The following is a 12,032-nucleotide window of genomic DNA, read 5'->3' as shown; positions in this document are numbered from 1 at the left end:
ATGCTTAGCGCATAAATTAGCCAATTCATGTGTACTTGGTAGCCACGGTAAGGCGATTCTCGTGTTCCAGGACCTAAAAATGCCAATACTCTCTTGGACAGTCTACAACTCTATGGGAACTTAATGTGAATGCTCTCCTAGACTAAAGTCTAATATCTTCTACCGATACGCCTTTTAACTTCTGCAGTTTAGGGGTACTTATGCCTCAGCGCCGCTTTTTAATGGCGCTGAGAAATAAATGTATAGCGCCCCCAGAGTCGGAATTTCACCGGGGTCTCGGATACTGGGGGGTAACCGAGACCCCAGAGAACGATTCGGCTCGGTTTTTACTGGCTCTGATTTTCCATTTAAACTTCTCTCTCCTCTGATGTGATCGCACATCAGAGGAGAGAGAAATGGGGTTCCTCGATAGGGTCTATCACAGTGATCAAAATAAAAATAAAGTACATCAAACCCCTTTTATCACCCACATAGGTAAAAATAATAAAATAAATGTGTTTACGTTAGGGTTAGCCTCCAGTTAGGGCTGGGATTAGGGTTGTGATTAGGGGTGGGGTTAGGGTTAGGGTTAGGAGCTTGGTTAGGGTTATGGTTAAGGGTGTGTTGTGGTTAGGGTTGGAGTTAGAAATGGGAGGGTTCCACTGTTTAGGTACATCAGGGTGTCTCCAAACGCGACATGGCACCACCATTGATTCCAGCCAATTTTGCGTTCAAAAAGTCAAACTGTGCTCCCTCCCTTCTGAGCCCTGCTATGCGCCCAAACGGTGGCTTTCCCCCACATGCGAGGTATTGGCGTACTCGAGAGAAATTGCACAACAAAATTTGTGGTCCATTTTCTCCTGATTCCCTTGTGAAAATAAAAAAAATTGTTTCCAAATTAAATGTTTTGTGGAAAATGTACCGTATTTTTCCCATCTCCCATGACGGCACACATGAGAGAGGGGATCCGCCCAGTCAGGACAGGAACCCTACTGAAGATAAAAGGGGCGGTACCTCTCCCTTGCTTCAGTTGGGTTTCCTGTCCTGACAGGGATCCGTGTACTGAAGATCACGTACCTGCCCCTCTCTCGTGCCGGCGTGGAAGAACAGGCAGGATCCTGGGCGCCGTGTGTCGGGTGAGGGAAGCGCCGGCAGTGGGTCCCCCGGGGGCTCAGCGTCTGAGTGGGCGCAGAAGCAGCACGGCCTGGGGTCCTGGGGCTCTGCCGTGGCTGCCGCGCCGCCCTCTCCCCCTCTGCCACATCCTGGAGCACGGAGAAAGCAGCGGGCTGCTTCCGGGTCACGCCCCTCTGACGTCACACGCAGGGCACGCTGGGAAGGGGCGTGGCCGCATGACATCGGGAGGCGGCGCCAGGATCCAAGATGGCGGCGCCCATAGGAAAAAACGCCGGCCAGCAAGATAAGATCCCGGCGGCAGGAGGGGGGCTGTGGGGGTAACCGGAGGAGGCGGAGAGTGCAGTGGATCTCCCTTACATAAGAGGGATGACCACAGTAAACGCACTCATGCCCAAGGCTTCATGATGGAAGTGGGGCAAGATGAGCAGCAGCGACAGCAGCAGCAAGAGCTCTCGCCAGATGCCAGGCCGGGCTGCCAGCATACCAGGAGCAGCCGCTCGAGTGGTGGGAGCGGCAGTCGTAAATGCGACCGGCTTGACTCTGAGACGTCCAGAAGAAACGTCACGAGTGCATCTGAGGAGCCTCCAAGATCGGTACCCCTGATTGACAGCGGTGGTGAGTGATCTATGTGAATGTCACCCTTATGGTAACGGGGTTCCTTTTTTCTCTGTTTGATCACTTGGGATCAAGGAAGGCCAGCAGCAAAGCCAAAAATAGAGAATGCGCCCTATGCAAACACCTGCTGGCAGATCAGTGGCAGAAAGACTTCTGCGCTGACTGTATAAATAAAACTATACAGGAGGAAACCCCTGATTTGGTAACCAGCCTTAAGGCGTTAATACAGCATGAGGTGAAAGGTTCCCTAAAGGCAGCCCGTAAAAAGGATAAAAGAGGTCATAGAAGGGATTCTGATTCAGAGGCCTCGCTAGGGCAGAAGGGGTGGGAAAGATCCTTGTCCCCCCTCCACCTCCTCTTCCTCTACTCAATCCTCAGAATCCTCCTCGGACAGCGATATAGGCGGCCGTCCATGTTTCCCAACAGAGGATGTGGAAAAGCTGGTCAAAGCTATTAGGGCTGCAATGGGCCTTAAGGAGGAAAAGACTCCTAAATCATTGGAGGATATGATGTTTCGAGGATTGGAGGAAAGGAAAAAACGCACCTTCCCTGTAAATCTTAAAATAAAGGCCCTAATTGACAGGGAATGGAAAAACCTGAGAGGTCAGGGGGCTTGCCTTCTACATCAAAAAGAAGGTACCCTTTTGAACAAAAGGATTCAGAGACCTTGGAAAAAGTCCCAAAAATTGATGGGGCCGTAGCCAAATCCTCAAAAAAGGTATCTCTACCGTTAGAGGACTCGGGCATGTTGAAAGACCCGCTTGATAAAAAAGCAGATGGTTTCCTAAAACATATCTGGGAAGCTTCGGCAGGTGGATTAAAGCCAGCGATAGAAGACCAGATCAGGGATAGAGTTCCTAGGAACTAAATTCTGTCTAATCTGACACTGGTACATGGAGCAGCGGCTTTCCTAGCGGATTCCTCTGCAGATTCTGCAAGTCTGACAGCTAGAGCAGCAAGCCTGTCAAATTCAGCAAGACGAGCCCTGTGGCTTAAAGGCTGTCCTGGAGATTTACCATCAAAACATAGGTTATGTTCCATTCCATGCGATGGCCAATTCCTCTTCGGGAAAAAAACTAGAAGAGATTTTGGAACATGCGAGGGATAGGAAGAAAAGCTTTCCCCTATTTCCGGGAGAACCTAAAAAGCAGCCCTTTCGGTGGAGGAGATTTAACAGGGGTTGTCCCCCGGGAGATAGAAAAATCTGGGACTTTAAAGAAAGAAGAGGATCGGGCTATATGTTTAAAGGGCCCTCCACTTCCTCCAAAAAATCTTCCGAATGACATCGGGCCGGAGGTAGGGGGAAGGCTTTCTCTCTTCCTTTCCGCCTGGGCAAATATCTCCCCCAGTACATGGGTCCTAAACATAATAAAGGACGGTTTAAAAATAAAATTCATCCGTCCGCCCAGGCATACCTTCATAATGACACACAGAAGGAAAGCCCAAGAGCAACAGCTGGCCCTGGAGACGGAAGTCTTGGCACTAGTGAAAAAACAAGTCCTACAGGAAGTCCCAGTGCAAGAAGAAGGAAAGGGGTTCTACTCCCCCCTCTTCTTAATACAAAAACCAGACGGCTCTTGGAGAACCATTGTCAACCTGAGGAGATTCAGTCAGTGGGTAGACAATTGCAACTTCAAAATGGAGTCAATCAACACGGCCACAAAGATCCTGTTCCAGCATTGCCTCATGGCAGTGATAGACTTAAAAGATGCCTACTATCACATCCCAATTCATCGGGAGTATCAAAAATATTTGAGAGTAGTGCTCTATGTCCAGGGGCAGGTGAAACACTACCAATATCCAGCCCTTCCGTTTGGCCTGTCTACAGCCCCCAGAGTATTCACCAAAGTGATGGCCGAAGTAATATCTTTTCTTCGTTCCAGGGACATGGTGATCGTCCCATACCTAGACGACTTTCTTGTAATAGGGAGGTCGGAGTCCCACTGCGCAGATCAAGTGAAGGAAGTGATAGCAATTCTAGTAGGACTAGGATGGATAGTAAACATCCCCAAGTCAAGGATAACCCCAGTAAAAGAGCAATCCTTCCTAGGGTTGATATTGGACTCCGAGCAACAACGCTGCCTCCTACCAGAGAGCAAAGTGACCAAGATAAGAGGCCTAGCTCGCACAGCAATACAAAGACCAAATATGACACTGAAGAACGCAATGTCCCTTTTAGGCTCGTTGGCATCATGCATACCCGCAGTAGCATGGGCGCAGTACCACTTAAGGCAACTACAGTGGGAAGTTCTGTCAGCACAGAAACAATTAAAAGGACATTTAGAAGGCAAACTATGTCTTTCAGTGGCTGTAAGAGATTCCCTGCTCTGGTGGACTGTAGAAAAGAATCTAACAGCTGGTGTCCTGTGGCAAAAACCAGTCGAGGACATCATTACAACTGACGTGAGTGCCACAGGATGGGGAGCACACCTGAGATCCTACTCAATACAGGGGACCTGATCCTCGCTAGAAAAGGATCACGGTTCAAATGTAAAAGAACTATGGGCAGTGGAAAAAGCCGTGAAACATTTCCTTCCTTTACTTCGGGGCCGCCACACCCGAGTCATGACGGACAATCAGGCAGTAGTAGCCTACATCAATTACCAGGGGAGAACGAGATCTCGGGGCCTCATGCAAATATCGGATCTACTCTTCCAGCTAGCAGAACAACATCTGTTATCCATCACAGCACTGCACATAAAGGGGGTAGAATATATACAGGCAGACTTCCTGAGTCGCAGGCACCTAGACAAGGGGAATGGTCCCTAAACCCCCAAGTCTTCAAACAAATAGTTCAGGCCTGGGGCAAACCAGAAATAGACCTGTTCGCTACCGCACACAAACGGAAGGTCAGGAAGTTCTGCTCACTAAATCCAAGGGAAAACCCCTTCGCAGTAGATGCCCTACAAATACCCTGGAAGTTCATCCTGGCCTATGCATTTCCCCCGATAACAATGATCCCAGTAGTGGTCAGGAAAATCAGGAAGGATCGAGCGAGAATAATTCTTATAGCTCCGTTTTGGCTGAGGAGGCCTTGGTTCTCCCTTTTGAGACTCATGTCTGTGACAGATCCATGGATATTACCTGAGATTCCAGACCTGCTTTCCCAGGGACCAGTGGTCCACTCTCAGGTGAAAGGCTTCCATCTAGCAGCCTGGAATTTGAGGGCGCTACTGAGTCGCCAGGGATTCTCTCCAGGGTTAATCTCCACCCTGTTGAAAAGTAGGAAACCTATAAAATCCAAATCTACGGTATAACGTGGAAAAAGTTCCTAGACTTCCTGGGGGAACCCTTGGGGGATGTAGCGCCAGTGGGACCTATCCTAGAATTCTTAGTCGGGGCTGCAACTGGGGTTAGCCACTGCCACACTCAAAGGCCAAGTTTCAGCTTTGGGGGCCCTATATAACTGCAACTTAGCAGCCACTAGGTGGGTGTCCCGATTCATAAAGTCCTGTGGAAGGTCAAGGCCGGTCATTATCCAAAAGATACCACCCTGGGACCTCAACCTAGTCTTGGAGGCCTTAACCAAAGATCCCTTTGAACCACTACTAGAGCTGTCACCAAAGCTACTTACACTTAAAACTGTCTTACTGGTAGCATTAACACCAGCCCGAAGAGTGAGCGACCTACAAGCTCTATCTATATGTCCTCCATATACACAGATCTTGGATAACCGAGTGGTTCTAAGACCAGACCCGGCCTATCTCCCCAAGGTTGTCCAAAAGTTTCATAGGACTCAGGAGATCTCCTTGCCATCTTTCTGTAACAATCCTAGAAACCCTGGGGAGCAAAAGTTACATACATTAGATGTAAGAAGAGCCATAGTACAATATATGTCAGTAACTAGTCAGTGGAGGAAAGATCGGTCCCTTTTTGTAGCCTTTCAGGGTAGTAGAAAAGGGCACGGGGTAGCTAAGAGTACCATTGCCAGATGGATCAGGGAGGCCATTATGTTATCCTACTCCGCAAGTGGCGCTCCGGTTCCAGAAGGCATCAAGGCTCACTCCACCAGAGCAGTGGCTACCTCCTGGGCAGAGAAGGCTGAGGTATCGATTGAGCAGATTTGTAAAGCCGCTACTTGGTCCTCACCTTCAACCTTTTTTAAGCACTACCGACTTGATCTATCTTCCTCTACTGACCTAACCTTTGGTAGAAGGGTGCTTCAAGCAGTGGTCCCTCCCTAAGGTGTCTTATTCTACAAAAGTCTCGTGTGCCGTCATGGGAGACGGGAAAACACCAAGGTTACTTACCGGTAGCCGGTTTTTCCAGAGCCCATGGCGGCACCTGTATATTCCCCCCCTTTTCACTCCTTTGGTGTGCACTATAGTTTGGGTGCTTTTTTTTTTTTTTAGTTAGCTATAATGTGGTGATAGTTTTACCATGTGTACTAACCCGGGGGGGGCCTCTCATGCTCTGTAAACCAACTGAAGCGAGGGAGAGGTACCGCCCCTTTTATCTTCAGTAGGGTTCCTGTCCTGACTGGGCGGATCCCCTCTCTCATGTGTGCCGTCATGGGCTCCGTAAAAAACGGCTACCGGTAAGTAACCTTGGTGTTTTCCCTTTCCCATGACAGCACCGCACATGAAAGAAGGCATCCGCCCCCTCTCATGTGCGGTGCTGTCATGGCTCTGGAAAATCAAATTACCGGTAAGTAATTATTATTTTTCCGGCGTATAATATGACTTTTTAACCCCTGAAAATTTGAAAAGTCGTGGGTCGTCTTATACGGCGGGTGCGAAGCTCTGCAGTTGCCGCATAGCGATCCCGAAGACGACGTGCCCCATCGGGAAGGTGTAATTGAATCAATTCCGACCTTGTATCCTATTACCTTCCATCCCCGCAAGATTTGAAAGGCAGAGACGAGCGGGCCGGACAGGTGAAAGAGAAGGAGCGGCTTCATTTCCATCCTCCGCTGACTTGAGAGGCAAAGAAGGGCGGGTTGGATAGGTGAAAGGAGGTAATGGGATACAAGGGCGGGCATGATTCACTTACACCTTCCCGGTGAGGCACTTCGTCATCAGGACCACTCCCCGCACCATATGCGGCGACCGCAGACCTCTGCACACGTCGTATAAGACGACACCCGGTGTATAAATTGACCCCCGACTTATACGGCGAGTATATCCCAATCTATATATTTTAAATGGAAAAGTTCGGGGTTGTCTTATACGCCCAGTCGTTTTATACGCCGGAATGTACGGTAAAATGTTCATTTTTTCCTTCCACGATGCTTTTGTTCTCGTGAAGCACCTGAAAGGTTAATAAACTTCTTGAATGTGGTTTTGCGCACCTTGATGGGTTGCAGTTTTAAGAACGGTGTCAGTTTTGGGTATTTTCTGTTATATTGAACCCCCAAACTCACTTCGAATGTGAGGTGGTCCCTTAAAAAATGGTTTTGTAAATTTTGTTGGAAAAAAATAGAAATCGCTGGTCAACTTTTAACCCTTATAATGTACTAAAAAAAAACATTGTTTCCAAAATTGTGCTGATGTAAAGTTGACGTTGGAAATGTTTTTTATTAACTATTTGTGTGACACCATTCTGATTTAAGGGTACAAAAATTAAGTTTGAAAATTGCAAAATTTTCTAAATTTTTGCCAAATTTTCCTTTTTTTTTCATAAATAAATGCAAGTCATATCGAAGAAATTTTACCACTAACATGAAATACAATGTCATGAAAAAACAGTCTCAGAACCAGTGGGATACGTTGAAGTGACAGTGGTCAGAATTGTAAAAACTGGCTTGGTCATTAAGTACCTAATTGGCTCTGTCACAATGGGGATAGACCTGCTATATTGAGAAGCACAATGTATACATGTAAATGTCAGTGAACTTTTACCTCGATACTTGGTACCATACATTGCTATTCACTGTCATTGCAGCTACTGATCGTTATTAGTGTTACCGTATTTTATTGCCCATCTATATCTATGGGGCTATAAGATCTATATTGTGCTTATTTGACGTTGCACAAGGTAAGACTGAAGCTAACTTGAACTTTGCTGTCTTTCTGCAGGTGTCATGAGCTTGACTTGGTTTATTAACAAGTTCCGCATAGTCAAACTGACAACTAAAGACCAGTTTATTATTGCGTATGGTGGCCTGCGTGGTGCCATTGCCTTCTCCCTTGGATATTTATTACATAGTGCCAACAGACAAATGTTCCTCACTGCAATAATTACAGTCATATTCTTCACAGTGTTTGTACAGGTAACAACCATTCTCTCTTAAGCTGTTGGAAGGGAAATTATTCTAAAGTTCACATCTACATTATTTCCCATTTTATGTTGCATCATATGAGCAGAAAACTGAAAATGATGGGGTGCTGGATCAATTATTTAATGGACACCAGAGATTTATATTGTTACATCGGGTTGGCCATCATTTTGCTGCAAAGATTAGTTCTGCATGTTGTGTTAATCTTCCCATCAAATATGTCTGAATTTGTGACTGAGCCTAAGACGCAGATGTGAAGCAGGGGGTACTGCACTAGAGATATGCCAAATATTGTGACTTTTTTTAAAGGGAATCTGTCACCTATTTTTTCAACTATGAGATGCAGCCACCGCCATCAGGGGCTTATATACAGCATTCTGTAGAAGGCTCCCCCGTCGCTGTCCTGGCATGCATGGCTCCCCCGTCGCTGTCCTGGCATGCATGGCTCCCCCGTCGCTGTCCTGGCATGCATGGCTCCCCCGTCGCTGTCCTGGCATGCATGGCTCCCCCGTCGCTGTCCTGGCATGCATGGCTCCCCAGTCGCTGTCCTGGCATGCATGGCTCCCCATTTCCTATCCTTGTATGTATGGTTCTGGTTTTAAAAAAAACAAAACAAAAACATCCTACTGACCTACCTACGCGCCCTCGCCGACACTGCATCTTGTTTGTTCTGGTGCCAGCATATCTTCCGCCGAGCGATCACGTGGCCCCGCTCATTAAGGTAATGAATATGCACTCCACGTCTATGGGAGTGGAAAGGCATGCATATTTATTACCTTTAATGAGTGGGTCCACGTGATCGGCCGGAACAGCTTCTGGCGCCAGAACAAATGAGATGCAGTGCTGGCGCGGGCACGCAGTAGGTGAGTAGGATGTGTGCTGGAAGTCGGCACTGTGCACTCTTACAGCAGCGGCACAGGCTTCAGCCTCTGGCTCCTGCCTCTGTGACCCGCTGCTCCGCCGCTCCCCCTCCCCCGCTGTCTTTCTGGGACGATTGACTCATGTATAAGCCGGGGGGCTTTTTCAGCACAAAACTATGTGCTGAAAAACTCCGCTTATACACAAGTTTATAAAGTTATGCTCGAAAGTTTACATACCTGGCAGAATTTTTGCTTTCTTGGCCTTTTTTCAGAGAATATGAATGATAACACCAAAACTTTTTCTCCACTCATGGTTAGTGGTTGAATGAAGCCATTTATTGTCAAACTAATGTGTTTTCTCTTTTTAAGTTATAATGCCAACCCAAAACATCCAAATGACCTTGATCAAAAGTTTACATACCCTGGTGATTTTGGCCTGATAACATGCACAGAAGTTGACACAAGTTTTCCCACCTACAAAGAATGGATAGGTCTGTAATTTTTATTGTAGGTACACTTCAATTGTGAAAGACCAGAATCTATAAAACAAATCCAGAACATCACATCGATTTTTACAAAATTTGCATTTTACTGCATAAAATAAATATTTGATACAATAGAGAAACAGAACTTAATATTTGGTACAGAAACCTTTGTTTGCAATTACACAGGACAGACGTAGTCGTTCTTGACCAAGTTTGCACACACTGCAGCAGGTTTTTTGGCCTACTCCTCCATACAAATCTTTTCTCTAGATGTTTCAGGTTTTGCGGTTGTCACTGAGCAACACAGAGTTTCACCTCCCTCCAAAGATTTTCTATTGGGTTCAGGTCTGGTGACTGACTAGGCCACTCCTGGATTTTGAAATGCTTCTTACGGAGCCACTCTTTAGTTGCTCTGGCTGTGTGTTTCAGGCCATTGTCATGCTGAAAAACCAAGCCACGACCCATCTTCAATGCTCTTACTGAGGAAAGGAGGTTGTTGGTCAAAATATGGCAATACATGACTCCATCCATCCTCTGTCCTGGCATGAGTAGGGGGGACCTTGGCTCTGCAGAATTTTAATCCATGACGGCGTAGTGTATTCCTGACCTGTCTCAGAATCATGAGGTGAGATTTCACAGAGCCCCAGACCAAGGAAGATTGACAAGTCATCTTTTGTTTCTTCCATTTTCAAATAATTGCGCCTACAGTTGTTACCTTCTCACCAAGCTGCTTGCCTATTGTTCTGTAGCCCATCCCAGCCTTGTGCAGGTCTACAATTTTGTCCCTGGTGTCCTTAGACAGCTCTTTGTTCATCACCATTGTGGAGAGGTTGGAGTGTGGTTGAGTGTGGACAGGTCTATTTTATACAGGTAACAAGTTCAAACAGAAGCAATTAACACTGGTAAGAGTGCAGAGTAGGAGGTCTTCTTGAAGAAGAAAAACTAACAGACCTGTGAGAGCCAGAATCAAATACTTATTCTGTGCAATAAAATGCAATTTAATTATTTAAAAATCATACAATGTGATTTTCTGATTTTTTTTTTATGAATCTGTCTCTCACAGATGAAGTGTACCTATGATAAAAATTACAGACCTATCCATTCTTTGTAGGTGGGGAAACTTACAAAATCAGCAGTGTATCAAATACTTATTTTATCCACTGTATATTTTTTTTTATTTGTAACTTTTCATTGCACTTCATTCTGCTTCTGTTTCATAAAGGGAATGACTATTCGTCCATTGGTGGAACTTTTGGCTGTGAAAAAGAAGCAGGAGACCAAGCGTTCAATAAATGAAGAAATCCATACTCAGGTAAATTAAACAAAGGAAGTGCATTGTGTATCCTAATGGTGCATTCGCTCTGGCTTATTGTCTCCATATTGGAAAGGTGTTGTCATGCTGGGACATCTGTTGCTAAAGTTGTTCTTTTGGGTATGTTCACACGTTCAGCATTTGCAGCAGAACCTTTTTGCGAATCCTGATGTGCTGGCAGGAAAAACGCAGCGCAAGACGTGCACAATTTTGCTTTTTTCGTAACTTGGTTCCAGATTTTTCCGCATTCGTTAGTATGGATTAAATGTGCAGCAATAACGCTAAAAAAATTGACATGCTGTAAATCTGCAAGTTAAAAGTAAGCAATGTATGCTTGAGACTTAAGGATTTTCATTTGCATTGCTGACATCAGGAAACACTTCAAGGTTGTAACAAAACTGCTGCACGGAAACAGCATAACAAAAACGCAACATGTGCACACTGCCTTAAATTTACCAACTAAGGTTTGGTATGAGAGGAAAGTTTGTGAATTAACACTCTATACCAAATCGCAGTCCCTCCCCTCACTGAGCCTCTGTCAGGGCGCTTCCATTACTTCTCGCCCCCTTTTAGTCTCTATGCTTAACTACCCCCGATCTTGTTCTGTCTAGTCAATTGGCCACAGCAGCCAACACTTGGCTAGATAGCATCTTGTCTGCTGCAGGCAGGTATAGATACTGGGTGACTGAGCTGCAGGGAACAGGTGAGTATGACTTGCTTTTTTATTTTATAACATTCCAAGTTATTTTAAGAATGTATTTGTGGCTGGACAATACCTTTTAAACAGGTTGAGTCATGAACTTCTGCCTACATTTCTTTTCTTCACCTTTTGTACAGTAATGTTTTGTGAATAAATCGTATGACACTTTACGTGTTTTTGTAATTTCCCCAACATTGTGTAAGATCACATTTAGATTTAATTTTCACATAATTAAAAAAAACAATTCCAAGATCAGTGATTACTACTTTTAATGGCCTGTGAGGTGACTAAAGGGGGCTTTATGCATAGCGATATCGCTAGCAATATCGCTAAAGCGTCACCAATTTTGTGACGCAGCAGCGATATTGCTAGCGATATCGCTACATGTGATACTTACCTCTGACCGGCTCCCCCGCTGGCTATCGCTGATCGCGCGAGATCGTCCACGCCCATTTCTCGGCTGCTTCCTGCTGGCGCTGACGAGCGACGTGTGGACGCGGGCGGGAGGACGTCATCATCGCCGCGTCTGAAAGGTAAGTAACGACCACTGCTGCATCACTGTGAGATCTGTCTGTTTGGCAGCTCACTAGCGACCATTTAGCGATGCACCAGCGATCCTGACCGGGTCATATCGTGGTCGGGATCGCTGGTGCATCGCTAAATGTAAAGGGGGCTTTACTGGCTTGATTGCCTGTGAAGGACTTTTGAATCATGAACAGGATTTATTCTG

The 12,032-nt window shown here is 46.1% G+C and overlaps 1 protein-coding gene across 2 annotated transcripts in view; it reads left to right on the top strand.

Annotated features, from left to right (window-relative positions):
- The window catches only part of SLC9A1 (solute carrier family 9 member A1), a 115,873-nt gene that overhangs the window by 77,797 nt on the left and 26,044 nt on the right, over window positions 1-12,032 (top strand). For both annotated transcript variants that reach the window (XM_073563982.1, XM_073563987.1), the window contains exons 5-6: window positions 7,746-7,939; window positions 10,513-10,602. In XM_073563982.1, coding sequence (XP_073420083.1) covers window positions 7,746-7,939; window positions 10,513-10,602 — 284 coding nt within the window. The remainder of the gene's footprint in view (window positions 1-7,745; window positions 7,940-10,512; window positions 10,603-12,032) is intronic.

Source organism: Dendrobates tinctorius, unplaced genomic scaffold (assembly GCF_039654945.1).
Source record: "Dendrobates tinctorius isolate UK_male_01 unplaced genomic scaffold, ASM3965494v1 ptg000015l, whole genome shotgun sequence".
In the NCBI taxonomy this organism is placed as follows: Eukaryota; Metazoa; Chordata; class Amphibia; order Anura; family Dendrobatidae; genus Dendrobates; species Dendrobates tinctorius.
This window is presented reverse-complemented; position numbering and strand designations above follow the sequence as displayed.